This window comes from Anopheles moucheti, chromosome 3 (genome assembly GCF_943734755.1).
Source record: "Anopheles moucheti chromosome 3, idAnoMoucSN_F20_07, whole genome shotgun sequence".
Taxonomy (NCBI): Eukaryota; Metazoa; Arthropoda; class Insecta; order Diptera; family Culicidae; genus Anopheles; species Anopheles moucheti.
This window is the reverse complement of record NC_069141.1, coordinates 57,419,617-57,443,583: the sequence shown is the minus strand read 5'-3', so window position 1 is coordinate 57,443,583 and position 23,967 is coordinate 57,419,617. Positions and strand designations below refer to the sequence as shown.

Genomic DNA, 23,967 nt, shown 5'->3' with positions numbered 1-23,967 from the left:
ACTTGTAACCTGCTGAATCTTCCCTCTCCTGGGGCCATCTTTCAAACACCGAACGCCACTAAATTAGTTCCAGTGCATAATGCATCTTCGTTGTTGCTATCGTGTAATAGATCGTGTGGTCCCATAAACTATACGGGCTGGCAAAGATGCAACGATTCATGGCTGTCTCGCACCGAAGCACCGATGAAAATCCCCACACTGTTTATTCCCCTGATGCAGCTTCCGTTCCGACACGTTTCACCGCTTCGATGCAACCGCTTCCATCCATGGGGCTCACGTAGATCGCCAGCACAAGATCGGAGCATTCCATATGCGCACCTGATGCTTTTTTTTATACACGTCTTTTCTTATTGGCCATAAAAAGCTGGTAGCAAAAAGAAATGATTGTTGCATGTTCTCTTCCCTGGTGGATGCGAACGGTTGATTCTTAACCGAACCCTATGCTTAACTGGAATATCGACTGTTGAACATGGTCGTTATGCTCCTTTTGTAGTGTTCTACCGTCAGTGCTCGAGGGCGTGTGTGTAAAAATGGTTTTGCACCACGGTAAAATTGAAATACTGTTCACGTACCGCGAGCTTCGTATCCGCTGATGATGAAAAAGACGCATCAACCATCAACACCCACCGTTGCTAAGGGTTCGTTCGATTTTGTGTAACGGCGCAGTGTGCGCCATCTTACTGATTCGTTCAATGAATGGAAAGGATGCGCATCCTGGGACCATTACCTTTAAAAAAATGGTAGGGTGTACGGTGCAAAACTCAATTACATTACCCACGTGGTGGTCAACCCATGTTGGTGTTGAGAATTTTATGCTGTTTCGCGCGTTCTTTGATCTTCTTCAAGTTAAGAAGAGAAATCTAGTAAGCCAGTGCAGCACGGTTCTATGCATTTGGGCATTTGTAAGGCTCCGGTGAAATATTTGTGGTGTTTTTTCTCTTTTGCTGTTTGATCTTAAGAAGCAAATTTGCTAAATTTTAATTCATTAATTTCGTCGTTAATTATTTTAAGTGATAATAATACGGCGAAAGACGTAATAATGGAAATATTAATAAATAAATAAATAAATCTCTCTCTCTCTCTCTCTCTCCGATCTCTTTCTTCCTATCGTGCTTGTCTCCTTTCCTCTCTTTGATACCTTCATCCCTCCTTTCCCTTGCCTTAGTAGCCTTAATTTAAATTTCCTTCTAGCCTAGACCTTTACTCTTAGTAAGTACTTATCTTATCTTTGCCTCTATGTTAGTTTTTAAATAAGGCGCTTAGTTATAAGTTATGTTTGTGAAGCTTGTGCGGACAAACTAATAAATAAATAATAATAATAATGATAGTTAAAATATTTTAAGTGATAATGTTTCAAATAAATTCTAGCTTTACAATTGGTTATTTAAAAATATAACAATTTCTATACTTTGAAATAAAAAGCAAAAACAAAATGATCAAACATTTGAAATTGATAAATAAAAGTCGCTCTATCTGATAGTTATACGAGATATTACGGGAGCTTTAACGCCATTTATATTTAAAGATATAATAACATCTTCCTTTAGTGCCGTTGTTGCTGCGGGAACAAAGTTCGGACTGCTGGGTCCGCCGCCGTAGGTTGACCACGCGAAGGTTGGCCTACCCTGAGACTCTCGCGCAAGTCTCGTTCACCTTTCAGATCAGTTCGGATCAGACGTTAGGCTTTGTAGCTGGATTCCCAGGGCGAGTTTCTAACGTGGATCTTTACTTTCACTGAAAGGGCCGTAGAAGTGAAGGCGCTCGGAATTGTTCGGGTCGGACACTAGCCTGTTGTTCTGAATAATCAGAGTAAGTATCTAGTGTGGACCTCCGTTCAATTCGATTGCCAACCCAGCGACTTGAAGATACCGTGTTAGGGTTTAAAGTACAAGTGAAGTTTATTGGCAATGTCTCCTGCTTATATACTAACAATGTGTCTGAGGTTTGCAAGTGAAAACGAGATGAACGATAGAATCATTCTCCTTACGTTAGCAATCTTATGTTGAAAGATCAGATCATCGTTCTTACTTTAGCATATCTTGCATTGTGAGGGTATAATTATTCTTCTTATGTTGGCAAATCTATTGGTGTCGGGTGTACACGCCCGTTGACGGTCGCATTGCGTCTGCTTATTTGCGATAATTGTCGTATAGTCGATTGTATTTGTTTACAGTATCAACGGTGAGGGCTCTTATTGTTTATGCGCTTTTCGAACGGGTCTCCGGACGTTGTTTACTTACGAGCTCGCGTTTCTGTCAACTGTTATGATTTACGCCCTCACCTTGGGTGCTGGGCATTGCTATGCTATGCTATGCTATGGGTGCTATGCTGGCTCATTCATAAGTTTTGTTTGCTTACTTTGCATTTCGACCGATTTCGCGGATTTCTCAATTGTTATGATTAACCCCCTTCGGATTCTAGCATGCTCATTCATGAGTTTTGTTCGCGTTCGCAACATTCTTCCCCTGGTAAAACTAAAGGTTTTACAAATTAACGCGATAACTATTAATCCATTCAATTATTTCACTCTCATTTGATTTCTTAAATTACTCGTTTACCACCGGCATTATTGATCTGAAGAATGGGCTGATGCTTGTAGAACCTTATGATCCGAAGTCATTACGCTGAACCTGAAGACTAACCATTTCTTCGCGTAAGTCGGGATACTGCTTGGTTTTGGTGTTTGGAAGACGATGTGAACGTACTTCGACGTCCTGATGATCAAGCTCGGGAGCTGTTGTCGGTGGAACGTGTGTATGCTGAGCCCTCTTCATGTGGTTGCGATGCGACAGCAAATTTGTTAGCGAGTCCCAAAACGAAGCCAAAAGCTGCCATCCAATGCCGTAAATATCGTACAGAATTCTGCCGTGTATTATGGTGTCGACGATGAATTTAAGAGCTCGGGTTAACATGTAGATACCGATCGCTGTAGACGTTATGTTGCCCAACCAGGTTGACCATGATAGTAGTTTTGTCCAATACTTATGAAAGGCGTTATGAATGATGTTTTCGGAGACGAGCGGCTCGAAAGAGAAGCCTTGTAGATTTGGATGCTGGCCGGATATCATCTTGTGTACGACTGATGAAGCGATTCGTTTGTCACTCTGTTCGTACACCATGTCCTTCATTCGCTGCAGATTCTCGTAATCATACACGCCACTTTCCATTAGACTTGGTAAAGGAGTGTATGACCAGCTTGTCACGACGTCCGTCGTTAACTCTTGCGGCGGCGTTGTTTCCCGTAGTCTTTGATCCGTCGTATACCATCGGCCACCGATATTGAATTTAGCAGGCAGCAGTGGAGTGCAGTCAATTTGGGTACCACGTAGTTGCAGCATTCTTGTAACCGGTGCCATGAACATCGACCGATTGTTATACTGTACCGGTACCTCTTGATAGCATTCATCTTTCCTCTCATAGGTGACGAAAACTGGCTTGCATTCAAGGATGTACAGCACTTCTGCGGCGACTACTGCTGTGTGCCCCGGTCGTCGTATCAAATTGGAGACAAATTCGGTTGGATTGATACGGGCTAACGTCAGTTTTGTTTCCATCAGTGCCTTATCGACCTTGCATATTTCTGTCATTACCGCGGTGTACACATCATTCAGTTTCTGCCCGAGGTAACTTTCAACCAACGTTATCTTGGAGTTGAAATAGGTAAAGAGATCCAGGTTTCTCCCATTTACCGCCTTGCGCTTAAACGGCGATTGATAACCGTTTGACTCAAGGATAAAGATCCTCGGGTGATCTGTATCGAAACTGTCGAAACCGCAGATCTGTTTTACATCACGCGCTCTTATTGAAAACATCTGTTCGTGTGTGATCAAGGTGTACACGGCGTTTATGCGATCGCCCTTGATGCTGTTAAACGTTTTATTGACCGTGCCTTCGTAGATGATCTCGAAGTCGGTCCTTTCACAGAGCTTTTGGTGATCTAAATCCCAGGTGAGATAGCCGTATTCCGTGTCCAAACACCAACCAACACTGTACGGGCACACGATACCACTTCGAAGTGTCACTTGGTCTTCCTCGATGTTCGCTGTCGTCACGTAGTCGTACATGCTGATCTCGTACTCGTAGTATACCAGCGCCTTCGTCCACGTATAAGATGGTGTTGAGTAGACACCTCCCTCGCACGATGAGCCCGTGACGCTGCCGATGATCAATGCCTGCCCTCTGGTGGTGTGATTGCGACGCAATTCCCTAATCTTATAATTATCAGAGAGTGAAATTTCGCCTACCACTTGAGCGTGCCTACATTCATCCGGAGTAAATTCCTTTACTATATACGCGAAACCATGTTCATATTCAGAGGTGTGAGACCAAGCCCCGCAGTGTTTTATCGAGCGTTTAATAATTACTTTACACTGGCGCACATGTGTTAATGTTTTCGGACTACGTTGTAATACCTGAATTTTTGTCTCGATTGTAGTTATGTTTTCTGTTTGAGGTATGCAAGAGGCTACTTTCATCAATGAGTAACTCGTTATGTTGATGTTATCGTTTGCACAATCGTATGCGATTAACCCATTAATCGTTTTTCCAAAGGCTTGAGCTGCAAATAGAAGAAGTATGATTAATAGCGCATTCCATATATTTGGTTTGAACCTTGCTTTGTTCGTTCGCTTCCCTGGTACGTATTCATCTTTGTGTATTGTTGCATCAACATTTGTCGTGCTTGTCTGAAGCTGTTTCGAATACCGCGTGCAAGGTATTGTCTTCTTCCGGTTTGCCCTTTTCTTGGGCGGTGCATAAACGTTTTCCCTTATGCAGCATTTATTAATCTTTCCTTTGATAGCATTCTTCCGTGTTTTCGGGAAGTTTTCAACTGATTCATCATTGTTTCGTGCCTTGTCCTTTAATTCAGGAAGCTGAGTGACTGGTTTTGCACCAGAATTCTCTCTTGATAAATAATTTGGCCTTATTTGACGGAGACTTCCTTCGTCTTCTTTTATTATCATGGAATGATTAATTCCTTGATCATGGGCTGCCTTGCCATAAATCAACCACCCCAATCTTGTTTTCATTGCGATCGGATCACCTAATTTTCCATATCTATGGGATATTCCCATTAAAAGGTGATTGTGTTTAATGCCAATTATGATTGTCGGTTGAACGTTATTATAGGCATTTATGGGTAAGTCCTTCAGGTAAGGATATTCATCGCACAATTTGTCGTAATTCAAAGATTGAATTGGCAACTTAAGATTGTTAATTGTCCTTACGTCTTTTAGTACAAATCCCTTTTTTGTGGCACCCTTGATTCTTACTTCCACGCTTTGACTTTTGACGTGGTCGGCCATTTTACCTTGTGTCCAAAGTAATTGAAGAGGTATTTCTTTCCCTGTAAGCTCAAGTTTCTTTGCGACTTTGGCTTCCAAAAGTGTTAAGGACGATCCGGGATCTAGGAAAGCATATGTATCTATCTTTTTATCTTCGTTTATTAATGTTACCGGTAATACCTGGTAATGTGTTGATGATGCATTTTGTTCATAATGGCTATTTACACCTTCTTTTTCAACTATGGGAGGTGTAACCTTTACATGAAGCATCTTATGGTGCTTACTTTCGCATCCATTTATTCCGCAAGTTTGTGCGGACCTGCAATCGTTTATCGAATGATTGTTTGTTTTTAAACAACCTTGACACAAACGTTTGTTTCGAGCAATTTTTATTCGCTCAGAAGGTACTTCCCTGATCAATGCATAGCATGTGATCGTAGCATGAGGTTTATTGCATATTAAGCATTTCATTACCCCGTTTGACCACTTGTAGGAATTTGTTTCCTTTTTTGTAGGCTGTAGTTCAGCCTTAGCAGTTGATTTTTGATCATGGAAAAGACTGTTTCCCTTCTGTGTATGAACTGCGATCGTGTTCATCATTTCCGACGTTTTGGCATAGGGTTTGAGCCATCGACATAATTCCTCTAGATTTTGAACATCTAATGATGATGATGCGGCCGCCATATGTTCCGCTCTTTTCACTTGAATGTGATGCGGTAACTTAGCCGTTAAATCCATCACTAGCCTGTGATCGTTCAAATACGTCGGTCTCCCCATAAGTTTTACGTTCGTCACGATGTTTTCGAGTGCGTTAGCCATATCCGAGATCACGTTTTTTGATTCCTTTCGTAACTTTTGGAGATCATTCAACAACTCCAAATAAACCATATCAGGTCTCCCGAAAGTTTCGTCTAAACGTTTTATTATCTCCGGGACGTTTTCCGCCTCCATCATCAATTGTTGAACAGTCTTGTAGGCTGTTCCGTGTAAAACTTGCTTTAGACGATTTAAGTTTTCTATATTAGAAAACTCCCCTTCTCGGGTAGTGTCTTCAAACGTCTTTTTAAAGTTTGTCCATTGACTCGTGTTGCCATCGAATCTGGGCAACTGCATTAGGGCTTGTCTTTTGACCAAGATCCCTATTTGGGTGGATTCACCACGGTTGTTCGTTATTAGCTTAGCAAACTCTTTCATTTGCCTTTGCTGGCTCACTAACAATTGTGATACCATTTCCTGCAGAGTTTGTTCCCTGGTGGAACTTCCTTCTCCCAGGTTCATTTTGCCTTCCTTCAAGGTCTTGAGCTCTGCCCTATTTGTTGCGTCTCTTTCCGCGAGAGCCTTGAGCTCATCTCTTTGCCTATTAAGCTCATACTTAATCTGTTGGCATTTGTAGCATAGCCAGGCTTCCTCTGGCTTTGGTTTCCGTATTAATTTGGCACATACCAAATGGAACCATCGATCGCATTCTGTACATGCGATCATACTCTCTTCAGCGGTATCTTCCGCTGTACAGAGTCGACAACTACCTGTGTTATTTTCGGTAAACTTGTAAGGCATTTTGGACGAATCAAAGATTTCCTTGCCGTGCTTATAATAGAATGTTTTAACCTACCCCTTTCGGATTTATGTTAACTTCCTTTGATGCACTGGCTGGATCTCTGATGATTGTGACGATTAAGGACGACTGCGATGGAAGAGGTGCGCAACTTGAATCACTGTTGTTCGTGGTTAATATTGTTCACTTTCTCGTCCGTAGAAGTTTTAGAACATCACTTTAGTCCGTAGCCCTTTGAAAAGTTCTGCACTTGCACTTGATTCGATATTCACGACACTTAATCACTTTTGTTATGTTTTAACCGTCTTCGCGAATCATTTAATACACAGAACTGTTTTGCTGTTCTTATGGCGACAGCACACCATGAACGTAAGATCGTTCGGGAGAGATTACAATTTCGCGCGCGAGTTAAAGTAATCTCCTCTCTGGAGCCACCATTTGTTGCTGCGGGAACAAAGTTCGGACTGCTGGGTCCGCCGCCGTAGGTTGACCACGCGAAGGTTGGCCTACCCTGAGACTCTCGCGCAAGTCTCGTTCACCTTTCAGATCAGTTCGGATCAGACGTTAGGCTTTGTAGCTGGATTCCCAGGGCGAGTTTCTAACGTGGATCTTTACTTTCACTGAAAGGGCCGTAGAAGTGAAGGCGCTCGGAATTGTTCGGGTCGGACACTAGCCTGTTGTTCTGAATAATCAGAGTAAGTATCTAGTGTGGACCTCCGTTCAATTCGATTGCCAACCCAGCGACTTGAAGATACCGTGTTAGGGTTTAAAGTACAAGTGAAGTTTATTGGCAATGTCTCCTGCTTATATACTAACAATGTGTCTGAGGTTTGCAAGTGAAAACGAGATGAACGATAGAATCATTCTCCTTACGTTAGCAATCTTATGTTGAAAGATCAGATCATCGTTCTTACTTTAGCATATCTTGCATTGTGAGGGTATAATTATTCTTCTTATGTTGGCAAATCTATTGGTGTCGGGTGTACACGCCCGTTGACGGTCGCATTGCGTCTGCTTATTTGCGATAATTGTCGTATAGTCGATTGTATTTGTTTACAGTATCAACGGTGAGGGCTCTTATTGTTTATGCGCTTTTCGAACGGGTCTCCGGACGTTGTTTACTTACGAGCTCGCGTTTCTGTCAACTGTTATGATTTACGCCCTCACCTTGGGTGCTGGGCATTGCTATGCTATGCTATGCTATGGGTGCTATGCTGGCTCATTCATAAGTTTTGTTTGCTTACTTTGCATTTCGACCGATTTCGCGGATTTCTCAATTGTTATGATTAACCCCCTTCGGATTCTCGCATGCTCATTCATGAGTTTTGTTCGCGTTCGCAACAGCCGTTCTTTATATTGTAAAAAGAGTACGGAAGAAGAAGGAATGCGATACAAGCTTTGTAAAAAAGTTTTAATTTATATTAACTTTTATTATAAAAATGACTTGATTTATTGATGTTTTAGGCATTCTACTTGTTTATTATGATTTTATTTATGTATTTGTGAGTAAACGATTTATACAAAAACTTTTGAATTACATTATTATAACAAATCATTACCATACATAAATGCCATACATTATTACAAAGCAAAATTATTTTTTACAACACCTCTTAAGGGATGAAAAGGAATCAAACAGGTTTAATACACACAAACACAATTTAAAAAATAAAGTCCATAAATGACCATTAATCTATGTTTGATCGTCCGCTTTATGGAGTAACCATTGCGTGTACGCATATCACCTCCTTGCACCGCTTTTTAATCGGTGGAGTGGCTCTCTTTGTTAAACCACGGCACAACCACCTTAAGCTGACTAATCCCACGATTGCACCGAAAAGTGGCAACAAAAAAAAAGCAAAAATACCAGGAAACCATTATCGCATTGGGGGGATAGGAATGGTTATTTTTCGCGCGTTTACGTGAACCACAACCGAATCGTTCCCGTGGATTAATGCGACGGATTATTCTAGGAAAGTGTCCAACAGGCAAGTGTACACGGCCGGCGAGTGGCCGGTGTACACGGTACATGGATCGTATCCAATGTGGTTTGCTTTCGACACACCCGTGTGCGTATCGGCTTTACGGTGACCGTGCGTACCAGTGGCATAAATAAAGGTTTGGTTAATAACACCATTTTTGGGGTTGATGAGCAGACGGGGGGAGGGAAAGCTTGTTTCGTGTTTGGACGAATTTTCACACGCCTTAAATACACGCTTGCTGAATGAAAGGAACAAGAGAAATTTGGTTAAACGTAAATCTTAACGAATTGTTGCACAGATTTCGATAATAATGCTATTGAGTTCTTTGGCAACATTTTTTTTATATTATTATAGTTTGCTAAGTCGATGTTGCCAGGTTATGAAATATTTTATTAAGGTATTGTAATTGAATTTTAGTTAAACATTTGTTATTTGTTTTGAAATATCTGCTAATACATGTTTTAAAATATCTACAATATAATATAATAAAATACTAAATATATTAACTAAAGACAGACACATTGTTGACGTACTACTTTTTTTTCTTACTCAGGAAGAACGGCCAGGCTTTATTGCTTGTTGACATACTTCTTTTCACCAAGCTTTCACGATTATCTTCGCTCGTCGTGAAAGAACGTTCTGTGAAGCTCATCAATTGTGAAACCTTTCTCCTACCAAAGCTAGCAGTTGGTGGGGTGTGTGTGTGCCAATTATGAAATTTAATCTTCCTACATCGTACTCTACCATAGCTCAAACATTTCCATATTCAACTCCAGCTCTAAGCTTCCACCCGTTCATGGGAATTTTTTTTTTTGTGTCAATTCTACTCCCATTCATCCCGCTCAACTTACAACTTTGGCGTCTGCAGTGCGAGCCGCACGTGAAAAACGGAACTTCTCGTTATAGTATTTGTCCCGAGGAAACATTCAAAATTACCCTCAAATTGCAAATCATTAGCCTATCCTGCCAAGGCCATACCAACCGTCTTCCAACCGTCAACGGTAAGCTCCGGGTGCGGCATTGTTCCGATCCAGCCCGAAAGCGATGGTTCTGGTGCTTTCTGCGCACATGAAGTTCACATGAAACGGAGGCTCATTAATGTTCAAATAAAGCCATAAAGTGCCTTACCCGCCAATAGTGCCATGTGGCAGGGCAATAAAAAATGCATGTAGACCGTCTTGCGTCTTCTTTTGCTATCATTTCCCTTTACTTACGGGATTGCGATAGAAGTTTCCCCTTGGCGTGAATTCTGCGGGGAAATATGGAGGACAGTGCAGGCAAGGGATAAAACTTTCCCGGAAAGCGTCGCTTTCTTTACGGGTTGGATCGAATGCAACAATAGAGGACAAATGGCTACCAGCGCTAGGAGGTTCCGAAATGCAGGTAATGGTAATGTTCTCCGTAGAATATGGGCGATGTTTAACATTCCAATTCCAACGATAATATTTCACCAGCTTTTGCTGTGCCGTGACTGCAGTTGTGCGCCGAAGAGTATTTGTGTTATACTCTGAAGTGAATCCTGGAGAAGAATGCAAGCCGTAGGAAAAGAGTTTGCACACATTGTATTACGTAGCAGCTGCATGTGAAGTATTTTTTTGTTGCTCTATTTATTCTTCAACCGTTCCTTTTTCAACCTAATCGTGCACTGGAAGCAATTGCTTTAACGAAACAGCCCACATTACCGTAACTTAAACAGATGTAATAAATCATTAACTGCAGGCTCTATCATCGATGACTTCCCCCAGCATAATGCATCTTTATCGCGACGGTTAACCGCATCGTTCATGCATGCAGTCAGTAAATTATGGATAGAAATTTAATTAATTTAATCCGAATGTAATGACTCACCCTAATCGGTGCCACTCAATCGTCTCTGATAGTGTGTGTGTTTGTGTTACGAATCCTCGTCTGATTCTAGGCCCTAGAATAGCAATAATCTCATGAAGTATTTCGCACGACCGTGTCTCGTCGCACGGTCGGGGCTTTGCTCAACCGTCCCTTTGCTGGCATGAAGTTATTGAATCAATATCAAACATCGTCATCATCTTGGGGCTTACCAACGGATGCCACTGTCAAACGCTACTGCTTCCTTGCCCCATTCGCAATGTTCCGTTCTCCCTCGCTGGGCTGTCTGGGCTATTATCTGAGATCCAGAAATTAACACCCATAAGACGAACGGACAGGCTGTCATTTGTCAACGGTGGTGGACGACGGCGTTGACCATTCCCATCCTCATTGGCGGACCGACCGGACCCGAAGCGTTGCCGTGCCGAGCCGTTCGTCGATGGCGCATAATCAATTTAATGGTTCGTTGCGATAAATAAATCATCATCGATAATTAGAAAGCAGTAACGTGTTTATCATGATTTGTTGACGTTTGTGTGCTGTTTGGATGCAGAAACAGACGAGGGTTCGTTTGCTATCTGAACCATGACTTTGAGATAGAATTTTTCCTTCTTTGCAAACTACCTTAAATTAGGTCAGGCTTGTGGAAAGTGGAGTAAAACGGTAAATACCAGAAATGTCCAGTTCTAAGAATTGATTTGAGTTGTTTAATGCTGACGGGGAAAAGAGCAGTTTTTACTTTAATGAAGCATTTAAATTCCCAACGGTAGTTTAGTGGGGGCGCCCGGTGGTTTAAAGGCAGAAATGTCGATCTTCGCACGATAGGACGAGTATCAAATTTAATCCGAACAGTCTCTCGTGAAAAGACATTTAAAAATGACAGAAATTGTAGGAAATGACAGAAAAGCCAGTGGCAGTGGCAAGTTATGCGAATATCAATTAAAAATCGTAACAGTAGATCATCCATTTTGAGTAGACACTATTAAATTTAGTGGGTTTTGAAAGGCATCATTTTTTGTATTGAATATTCATTTTAATTTTGGTAGCATTATAACCAATTTTAGGAAAAAATCATTATACGTGCATGACGAAATTAACAAAATTTCACGGAAAAAATTATACTTTTTTCATGCCTTGTCTTTTATTAACGATACTAAAGTTAGCTATTAAGGTAATCTACACTGCAAGATTTCAATAAAAACAGTTTTTTGTAGATTAATCAGTTTAAGTATCAAATGAAGTATCAAAATAATTTATAACTTATACTATGCGTGGAAAATACTGAAAAGTTTCTATAATCAAATAAAAATATAAACATTTCACATCACATTATCTAAAATATAGAATAGAATAGAAATAGAAAACAAAAACAAACAAAACGAAAACAAAAATGGCCATAGAAATCTTATACGATTTTTAATATGTTGAAATAATTCAGCGTTCGAATGTGTTAATGTTTATGTTCTCGTAGGACCGTAAAACAAACCCATTTCATCATGTCAACCATCGGGACTTCACCTCTGAGGCTGCCACTTTCCACGTCATTTGTCAGCTTAATAATAAATTCATTAAAAGCTAAAAAGGAAACTTTTCCAAAACTCTTCCACTCTGGGCCGTGTGGATGTGTGCGTTTCCCTCGAGAATGTTACGACTCTTATCATCAAGATCATCTTGTTCTTCGCGCTGAGCAGTAACGCACCAGCCCATCGTCAAGAGGATTTACGACACACACACACACACCTGTACCTGGGGTCGTGTAGTCGTCGGTATATCCTTTCCACTCTTTGCTCGGAAGTAAATTAAAAGCTCATAAATAGATTTGGCAAACGTGTGCATTAGGGTGTGCTCGGGATTCCATCGAACCTGTCGACCTGTCGAGCCAGCCTGGAAGTGGGTGATAAAAAGTGACACGGCTGGAATGCCGGAAGGAGAACATTTGGACGGGATTTTATGAGCAATTTGATGGGATTTTATTGTACCTTGTTTTTCGTTTCTGGTAATTTGGCACGTGTGCTATTTTTAAAAGCCATCCGTTTGCTCTTCCACAGTATGATTCCATCAGATGGCGAAAGTTAGCCATCTACCAATGAGGCGCTATCCTACCGATCAGCCAGCAGCCGTCAATGTAGATCCAATCAACTTCTATCCACCGGCCAATGCTACTCACCATCGGGTAAGTAAACCTAGTCGTTTTATCTCACGGAAACATGTTAGTTTATAGTTTAGTTGCGACACGGATAAACCTATTTTTATGTTGTTAAGTGTTCTCAGCTAATGCATTGATTGTAAACCTAGGTTCAGCTGGTTAATGCTAGAAAAGGCAACGTGCAACCATTAAAGTAAAAAAGCTTTCTTAAACATAGGAAATAAAAAGGGAAACTCGCGCTGCAATCATACTGTCTGTCCACCGCCACAATATGAACAATAATGAGCAAAAACTCGGCCTGTGCTGTTAAACATTCACAAAATAAAATTCAAATGACTCAAGAAAATGAAAAACATTTCCAAAAGCTCCCCCCACACACACACACATACACACCACTCATTAAGCAAATGCAAATGTCGGTGTATGCTCGAATAAATGGTGTGTAAAAAAAAGTTTATGCTCACACTTATCGCAGAGAGTTGACACGAACGGCACATAAATGTGATGCAAAAAACAACAGACCAGTGAGGTGACGAAAAGAGGAAGAAACAAAACAGACAAAAACAAAGCAGTATTAAACGAGAAAACAAACAAACCATAATCATGCAAGCAATGTGAGCAAAGTGAGCATTTTTTCCTCCTAGCAACCAACCCTAACAACGAGCGTGCACTGGGAGCCGCGAAGGTGAATCAGCAATGTGCACCCTCCCGGTCATTTGTCCCGGCATAAAAGTGGGAAAGGTTATAAAAATTATGCCTTGCTGGACGGTGGTTGACGGTAAAAACGGTTGATTTAACATTTTGATGCTCATTTATGGTCAATTGTTCACAACATAGCGCCGCGGTTTTGAAGAAAAATACCGTGGCATTACGAAGTAAGCCGAAATGATGATGGGCGGCTTATGCAATTGTGGGTGTGCGTCGTGCAACTTTGGGCTGTGTTGAAGGAGGATACAGTGAAGCCTAGATGTAAATGGTGAATTCTAGGTAGAGAAAACATGCTTCGATATTGTTACATCCAATATTTCGCACACGTCACATGTCAGGTGATGGTGGATGGAAAACTTTCAGGGACTTTGCCACGGAAATGGGTTAACTTTTCTATTGTTTGGTAACTATGGAGACCATCTTCTATACGGCAATCCAGATCCCGGCATACACTACTAATATAGACAACATTGGTTCAACCATAAAGTTTGAGTAGGCGGTGAATAACCTTCGATTGGAGATTAACGAGGCAAAAACCAAGTCCAGTCCAAGTACGTGGTAATATAGAATTATATACCAACTGGTATACTACAAGCTAAGAAGAGTACCATGTATGGTAAACGCTGCCTTGCATACATGTGTGTGGATGCTGGATGCATGCGTTAGCAAAATAGGAGTACAAGCCTCTCTCTTCTGTTCGAATCACCAACGAATAAAGACGTGTCGCAAGCCCGACTCATCATTGGCGCAGCCGGTAGGATATAGTAAGTGGTAAAACAGTGGTTAAAACAGTGCAAACACAAGATTTTGATTTTCTAGTGAATCTTTGTGACAGTGTACCCGAAATCAGCTTGTGATTAAATAGTGCGTGATTTCATCTCCGAGCGATCTTCAAAGTTCGGGTGATTTGTGGTGCCGCCGCCCTGTAACCACGTGCTGTAGTGAGAATCTTTTGTACAAGGTCGTTGACACCAGACTAAAAGGTTAAGTGTTCCACGTTGGAATTATTTTTTTTGCGCACTACCAGATAGACGCAAAACCAATAAAAATAAATCATACCATCAGGTAGATTTTTTTCCCTTTTTTCAATTGAACACGTTTTGGTGAGTTTTTGCAGAACAGAGAGCGTTCGAGCGTTTTATTTTTTTTGTTCGAACCAGATTTGTGCGCACTATCAGATAGACGCGAAATCTACAATACAGCACTACTAGATAGTCTGTTTTTTCTTTGCGGAGTGCAACCTTATGAGTGACCTTCCTGAAATTCTTTCCGCTACGCGTGACCCCGTGAGTGAGGAAGAATACAGCGATAGTGTGGATTCTATCGAATCAGGAGATTTAGCTCATATTCCCATACCAAATCTCGATATTGAGTTAGGAGCAATGTCTCTTGAACAATCGCAACCGCAGACACATGCAGCAAATGATGTGTTATCTCAATTAATAACACAGATGAGCAGCTTAAACGCAAGTATACAACACGTATCTGCTAGGCAAGAATCGTTCGAAGTTGCGCTGCAAAGGTTATCGAACCCTGCAAGCACGTGCTTCCCTAACACTGTAACGGTGCCTGTTCAGACACCTCATGCAAACAGTGATTTTTTTCGGATCCCTGATCCAATCAAATCGATACCAGTCTATGATGGTAGTCGTAAGCAATTGCAATCGTGGATAACAGTGGTAGAAGATACGTTAAAGATTTTTGAAAATGTAGTGAGTAGTCAGGTGTACGGAATTTACGTACAATCAATCCTAAATAAAATTACTGGAAATGCTAAGGATGTGCTGTGTCTCGCAGGCAATCCATTACATTTCGATGATGTTAAAAAGGTACTCGTAGAAGCTTTTGGAGATCGCCAAGAGCTTGCCACTTATAAGGCTCAACTTTGGTCTAACAAGCAAAGCGATGAAATGAGTATACACGCATACCACAAGAGGACTAAGGATATAATGCACAACATCAAGACTATTGCTAGACAGAACAGGTTATACAGTGACAATTGGACAGCCATTTGTAAATTTATTGATGAAGATGTGTTAGCAGCATTTATCGCCGGGCTCAAACATCCGTATTTCGGGTACGCCCAAGCAGCGAAACCGGATGACCTTGAAAGTGCTTACGCATTTCTTTGCAAATTCACTGCAAATGAGAAAATTTCGTCGCAACTTACTGTTACTAAATTTCAAAAACCTGGTGCAAGTAATAGAATATTAAACAGTTTTACAACAAATGCAGACTCGAGGAAAATACACACAGAGGCACGGGTTACTGGCCAAACGAATTACCAGATTAAGCCAGAACAAATTCGATATAAACCTCCGACTGAGAAAATGGATGTTGATCCGTCTATTAGAAGCAAATTAACGATTAACAGAAATGTTATGAATAATAACGAAATTCCACAACTTGATGCCAATGCTTCCGATTGTGAAGGAGAAATTATGTCAAATTTTTGGGAAGTTACAGAGGTAACCCAACCAGCTTAGATTACCTTCCGTATTTGAACTGCACAAACTCTAAAAGTGGGCAAAATTTGAAACTATTAATCGATACTGGCTCGAATAAGAACATTCTTAGACATGGTGTAATTCCCGAATCTTCGATTACCTGGATTAAGGACACACGTGTCAAAAATATAACAGGCGAGCATTGCGTCCACAGCAAAGGGCAGATTAATCTACTTGGTTTTGGATTGCCAAAACAGACTTACTATTTAGTAAATTTCCACGACATTTTCGATGGAATACTAGGGTCTAACTTTTTTGCTGAAAACAACTCCATTATCGATTATACAAAAGAAGTTATTATTATCAATGGAATTACTTTCCCTTTCACTAAATACTTTCCATCTAAAAGAATATTTAACCATTTAATCACAATTAATACACTAAAGGACGGTGACTGGTTTGTTCCGCGTTTTCAAACACTTTACAAAAATTGTATTATAAAGCCAGGTTTATATAGAGCCGAAAATGGCAAATCAACCGTTAATGTTTTAAGTTTCCATCAAAAATTCCCAACGGAAAAGAAAACATTTGGGTTGAAAGTAAATAATTTTGAAACTATTACGCCTATCTCTGTACGTAACCTTGAAGTATTAGATAAAAAAATTATAGAATCCTTGATCCGTACAGAACATCTCTTTCCATTAGAAAAAGATAGTTTACTTAATACAATAATTGAAAATTCTCAAGTACTTTTGAAAGAAGGCGAGAAACTCTCTTCGACAAGTGCTATAAAGCATAAAATAATTACAAAAGATAACGAACCAACCTATTCAAAATCCTACAGATTTCCACATCATTTCAAATCAGATGTAGAAAAACAAATACAAGAAATGCTAGACAATGAAATTATTGTTCACTCGAGTAGCCCATATTCTTCACCAATTTGGGTGGTTCCTAAGAAAAATGACGCCTCAGGCCGAAAAAAAATAAGAGTTGTTATAGATTATCGCAAACTCAATGAGAAAACTGTTAACGATCGTTATCCTATTCCTCAAATTGAAGAGATACTCGATAATTTAGGCAAATCATCATATTTCACAACTTTAGATTTGAAATCAGGCTTCCATCAGATCCAAATGGATCCAGCGTATCAAGAAAAAACTGCATTTTCGACTGGACAGGGGCATTTTGAATTTACCAGAATGCCATTTGGATTGAAAAACGCGCCAGCTACGTTCCAACGCATGATGAACCATGTTCTATCTGGTCTTATTGGATCTATTTGCTTCGTTTATTTAGACGATATCATTGTTATTGGTGAAAACTTAACTTCACATCTAAAAAATTTGGATAGCATCCTGAAACGATTAACAGCTTTCAATTTAAAAATCCAATTAGATAAATGCGAATTTCTCAAAAAAGAAACTCATTTTTTAGGGCATATAATAAGTTCAAAGGGCGTCAAGCCAAATCCCGAAATAATAGAAAAAATATCTAATTGGAAACTACCAACAACGCAAAAAGAATTAAAACAATTTTTAGGATTGACCGGATACTATCGAAGATTCATAAGAGATTACGCAAAAATAGCTAAACCGTTATCCAATTGCTTAAAAAAAGATACTATAGTAAATTTCGAAAGCGAACATTATCTTAAAGCGTTTCGAGAATTGAAAAATATTATTACCTCAGACCAGGTGTTAGCATATCCCAACTTTAACCTACCATTCATCTTGACAACAGATGCGAGCAATTATGCACTTGGTGCAGTCTTGTCGCAAATACAAGAAAGTAAAGAAAGACCTATCGCATTCAGCAGCAGGACCCTAAACAAAACAGAAAGTAACTACTCGACTACTGAGAAAGAAGCTCTTGCGATAATTTGGGCCATACGAAAGTACAGACCATATCTCTATGGCAATAAATTCACCCTTGTGACCGACCATAAGCCGTTAGTATTCATAAAAACATCATTTAAAAATTCAAAAATACTTAATTGGCGATTAGAGTTAGAGAGTTACGATTATGATGTAAAATACAGGCAAGGAAAGACTAACATCGTAGCAGACGCGCTGAGTCGAATATCGCAAGAAGTCAACGCAAACGAAACAATAACTCAAAACGTTACTGTAAAAAAAACGGTCTCACTGAAAGCTACGAATCATGAAAAGGGCGAATCCTCTGGAACTGTACATTCTGCCGACGATTCAAGTGATTACTTCATCCATATAACGAACAGACCGATTAATTACTATCGCAACCAGCTAATTTTCAAAATTTCAAACACAAACTCAACTGTTGTAAGAGAAACGCCATTCCCTAATTTCCAAAGAACAGTAATAACTAAAAACAATTTTGGCATAGAAGACTTCAAGCGCTACTTACTGAAATTTCATAATAGTAAGCAAACTGCAATTCTTGTCCCAGAAGAATTAACGCAAGTGTTACAAACGGCTTTCAGGGACAATTATTCAATTAAAGGTCACTTTGTCATGGCAAAAACAATAGTCGAAGACGTAATAGACACGAACAATCAGGATATTATCATATCCAGAGAACACGAAAGGGCTCATCGGGGAATATCAGAGGTCGAATGCAAACTCAAACGTGCTTTCTTCTTCCCAAATATGCAGAGGCGGATAAAGAATTATATAAACAATTGCGAAGTTTGTAATGTTCACAAATACGAACGTAAGCCATACCGTATAAAAATATCCCCGCGGTCAGTAACCAGCAGACCCTTAGAACGTGTACACATGGATATTTACATAATAAACCATACGAGTTTCTTGTCGTTAATCGATTCGTTTTCGAAACATCTACAAATGTTACACATAAAAAACAAGAACATTATCCAAGTACAAAGAAAGCTTTCACAATATTTTGCACAATACGGTATACCCAGCGAGATAATAACTGATCATGAAACAACGTTTAGATCAACGCAACTCAAAAACTATTTGGGATCATTAGGAGTGGCTCTGAAATACGCTTCATGCTCAGAATCCAACGGACAGATAGAAAAAACACATAGTACAATCACCGAGATTTACAACACAAATAAACACAAGTACGAAAACAACGACGTCAAATCTACGATAAGGATAGCAGTAGCGCTATACAACAATACAATCCATTCAGCCACTAAGTATACTCCTAATGAATTAACGTTCAATCACGCAAATAACTTTAGTTCAGCGCAAATATTAGAAAGCTCCAACCAACTCTTTGCCGATGCAAAACACAACCTAGAAGCAGCCGTTAAACGACAAATAAGCAAGAATTGTAAAAGAGAAATACCACCAACTGTACAAGAAGCCACAAATGTATACGTAACACCAAATATTCGGACAAAAACTCAACCAAGAGCAAACAAAACAACAGCCAATATCGTCAAAGAAAGAACTTTCATGAACAATCGAGGAGTAAAGCGTCATAAAAACAAAATCAAGCGACTTAAAGGTTAATCGTTAGGGATTATCCAGGGTTAGAAAATAAGTAAATCAGTAATTAAGTATTAAGTAGTAATTAAGCAAATGAATTATAACGTTGTATAAAAAAAATGTAAACGAATGTAATGATGAGGCACACCTATACCACGTCAGCCGAGGACGTCTCGACTCTTACCCCCGGAGGAATTATATACCAACTGGTATACTACAAGCTAAGAAGAGTACCATGTATGGTAAACGCTGCCTTGCATACATGTGTGTGGATGCTGGATGCATGCGTTAGCAAAATAGGAGTACAAGCCTCTCTCTTCTGTTCGAATCACCAACGAATAAAGACGTGTCGCAAGCCCGACTCATCATTATAGGTCGATACGGTATGGCCGTTCTTCCTACTCTGCAGCAAAACCTACACAGAACTGATCTTTCTTCCATACGATGAAAAGCATAAAGTACAAAGTTCAATGGAAAATTTATCGAGATGGAACGGCACTCCACGAATATGACACATTTCCTCGAATTATTATTGTTTCAGAGCGGAATATTTTGCTTGGTAATGGAAAGGAAAATGAGAACCCATTGTTGCGTAGAATTTTCGATTGATGCATTCTTCTGTATCTCGTATATTACTTCAGCCTGAATATATAGTGGCAGAACTCTGCATAGAGCAAGTATATCAGTAAAACGTTTCAATTGATTCCACTCAAAATTAGACTTGATAAATGTTTACGAATTTATCATTTCTATTGAAATTGCATATTTTAAGGGCTGATGGAAACGTTCCATATTTGACTTACGTACATCAGAACAGGTATGTTGTGGTTATCGTATGTTGAATGTGGGAATTCCAGCGTTGAACCATAATTAATTTTACTTCGAACTTGTAGCAACTAATTTGTTTGTTCTATTCAGGGAACATGGGATGCAGCAATGGGATGCAGCAATGCAAGCAACATAATTAAATCTAGTATTATTTGATATTTAGACAGCATTAAGACAGCATTAGACAGCATTCGACAGCACGATAATAACTGATCACATTGTGATTCTTTTTTTCAAAGTCCTAGTCAGGAAAGCTCTAGGAAACTTTTGCCATTCCGTATCCATTTAGCTGAAAGCTTTGTTTCCATCCACATAAACGAATAGATAATTAACTTGACAGATCAACGACGGTTTCGATAAAGAAATAGCAACTTGCATAACATTCTCACATGCCAAAGTTTATGTGTATTCTATTCCTATTAGATGTTTTCTCTCCTAATTTAATATGGCCAGTTTTTTATAGGTCATTTATCGCAGTGCCGTTTCCAGTAGAACAAACCTTGAAACAAGAGTATAACCTTCCGAAAACAACTGTCATACGTTTACCTTTGCTGGCCAATAATAAAGTGCACACCATGTCGTACTTATCCCTTCCGGATTTCAGTTTCGTTTCCGGTTTTATTTGACATTCTTTGTGTCTTAGTCCACCCTGTCATATCCTTATTGTGGTGCAGTAGAAAAAATAATAATTCCAAAAGCACCTTTCCCGTATCTTTCTACGCACACACGTTCTACCGTTCAATTCTTTCAAGGACACCGATTTTTTCTATCACCCAGGGGATCACGGGTAGGAAAATCTGGTTTCCGGAGCATGAAGAACAAAAAAAAACAAACGTTCCGAAATGGCAAAATAAATCGAAAAGAACAGCAGGCATTGAATCGCGTGGGAATCGCAAGGCGTGCCTTCCGGCCATTCAGCCAGCCCCACACGTACCGCTCACAAGCGATACCGAGCGAAGGCGTCGATGATCCAACTGGAATTGTTCCACATTTTCGCCGTACCGGAACGTGTCATCGAGTTACGTAGGAACTCCCGATAGGGTTACTGCTACCATCTTTTACTCGCATGGTTAGTACGAAGGGCCGCATATATTCTCGTGCTCAGTTTTTGGAACGATCCGATAAGCGATACCGGGTGGAATTAGTTCAGCAGGCGCGTTTTTTTCTTTTTCTGCTCTACCTTTGTGAACATACCTGGCTCTGTGCGGCCCCCACTGGTATGTTCAGTGATTTCAGCCAGAAAAGGATAAAACATCCCAAAGGAGAAGAGAATTTGTGCCGCCGGAAGAGTGTCACATTCTATGGACCGTATGGAAGTTAATATCACGCTACGGTTGTGGTAGTTGCGGAAAAAGTTTTGACGAGTTGGAACACAAAGAACGAACGGAAATGATGGATCGTATCAGCGTTATCGGGGTGTAGGGAAATTTGTATGGCATTCTGCCAAGCGATGGTGAAATTCGAAGTGAATTTCCAATATTAGGTTGAAAAAAAGCAATGTCCCCATTTTCGGTAACTATAAACAGAAGAGCCGTAACAAAGCGTTTTAAAAAGAACATTTCCATTTTGACAACACTAAACCATATAGTAAATTATACTTAATTGACATTGAGAATTCATTTCAGCAAATATTGCGCTTACTACATATCCTGAATTTAATGGTTACTAATTTCAATGCTAGAAAGATAAACCATGCTGGATAGTGAAACACAGCGTATAATTATTGATTCGTTGCCCAAAAAGGGTCCATGTTTTCTTAACCACACCAATCAAAACCGGTTACGAAGGTATCAATTCTTACGGTCCCGTACTCGATCGAGCGATGGGATTGACGATCGACGAAATAATTTTTTTCCGGTCCGTCTACCCTTAATGTGCAGCAAGACTCGTCGACAAACTGCTTCGAACGGGTCATCTTTGGACACTCATCACAACACTGCGCCCTTTTCCTTTTGTCCAAAGGGTACGCCCCTGGGAGTGGTCAGACCGAATTGCAAAAGAACTCATCTTCTGGACGGGACGGGCATTACCAACATCCGATCCGTACGATCGTCACCATGAACGTCAAATTTACGAGCTGATTGCATACTTTCGGGGGAAGATTGCAGCTTCCTACTCACTGACATTTATTTGGACGAATTGATTGAGCACGAGTGAACGGGCGAGAGTGTACTATTTGGGACGCCACTAATGGCGCACAAACGGGTCGATAATTAGCGGAAAAGTGAAACGGACACCCTAATTGAGATGGCCTAATTGATAAAGCGAAGCCATGACGTGAGCCCGGTAGCCGGGCGAATGGGAGAAAATCTACGCCCGATCGTGACCGTACGTGACTTTGGTGCCGTGTGAGTCGTGCGCTGCGTTTCGTTCTGGACCGGTTAAGGTGAAGCTAATTTCGGGAATGCCCCATGTCGTACGCATTCATCAGAAACGATGAAGATTTATGATTTACGTTGTGGCTGCTGCCAGCGCTGCTTAACCATTAGTCCTTTTAGAGAAGAATTTGTGCCCCCCCCCCCCATGCCAATGCTTTGACATAACACCTTTTCCAGCTTAAGGTTTCTTTCCGTTCCGATTATGTAACATTTTGTTTGAGTAGCTAATACTCTGTTTTTGTTTTTGGTCTGGGAAATAGTTATCACAGCGGAAATGTCACACGAATTGCTTAAAAAGCGAGCAAAAAGTGGATGATTTCGTAATATCATAATGGGGTTTTTAATCTTCCCGTTCGTGAAAATGGCATCGCTAATATGTGCGCGATTTGATAATCCCGAGTATCTGAACTGCGCGCACAAAATTATGCATCCGTGAGCATAAGATTCGATCCTCATCCTCGCTGCTCATAATAGTGCCCAATCGGACCGTAACGTAACCGGAATCGGTATCGGAAGAAGCGCAAAGGCAATAAAAACAACACACACATACATACTTGAAAGCGAACCTCATACTAAATTTTGGCAAAAGTGTACGACTTGGGATGCGATGATAAATATGTAAATTTATTTCCATCTTCCACCATCCCGGGGCGAAATGGTGCGAAAAATGTATGGTGCGTCTGTCAAAAATCGGCATGAAGAAGGGCAGCGAAAAATGAGCAACGAGGCACACAGAAACACACACAGAAAATTCAAATGAATCGTTTGCCGAATTTTATTTTATTAGTATCGGAAAATATTTAACGCCCATCTTCGGAAGCATCCACATTTTATGGCGACCGTTGGCGTCTGCTTATGTGAAACGGTGGAATGATTTGTTTTGTTTGAAGTGCGGGAGTCGACGTGGTACATTTTTAAAAACCTTCCGATCCGATTCCGATGCTTCCGGGATGCGTTCGATTTCCGGCCAGTGGCGAAGGACAGCAGCAGCACGCATTGGGAACAGGCGCGTGCCTGTTCCACTTCCCCGTTCGATGTCATTTTGAATGTCACGGCATTCATTTGCTTATTGGTTTCATTGTGTTTTTTTCTCCTGTTTTGTGCCACTCTCTTCCATAACCGCCGTGACTCGATTGTGTCTGCCTGAGTTCCGTTTTTATTTTGCGACACTTATGTAATGTTCCGAAAAAGTGACGATCCGGAAGGCGCCTCGAGTACGGTATTTTATGCGTATGCGAGACGGCTAATGAAAAGGTTAATACGGTTATCGTAAATTTGATTGGCGAACATCTCGTGTATGTTTGGCCGTTTTGTTACTTTTCAATTTCACTTTTTATCGCTTCGGAACAG

At 40.4% G+C, this 23,967-nt stretch overlaps 1 protein-coding gene across 1 annotated transcript in view; it reads left to right on the top strand.

Annotated features, from left to right (window-relative positions):
• The first annotated feature begins 12,729 nt into the window (after positions 1–12,729).
• Positions 12,730–23,967, top strand: part of LOC128303377 (serine-rich adhesin for platelets) — a 39,037-nt gene continuing 27,799 nt past the window's right edge. Inside the window, exon 1 of the mRNA XM_053040311.1 lies at positions 12,730–12,840. Within this exon, the coding sequence (XP_052896271.1) occupies positions 12,730–12,840 (111 nt within the window). The remainder of the gene's footprint in view (positions 12,841–23,967) is intronic.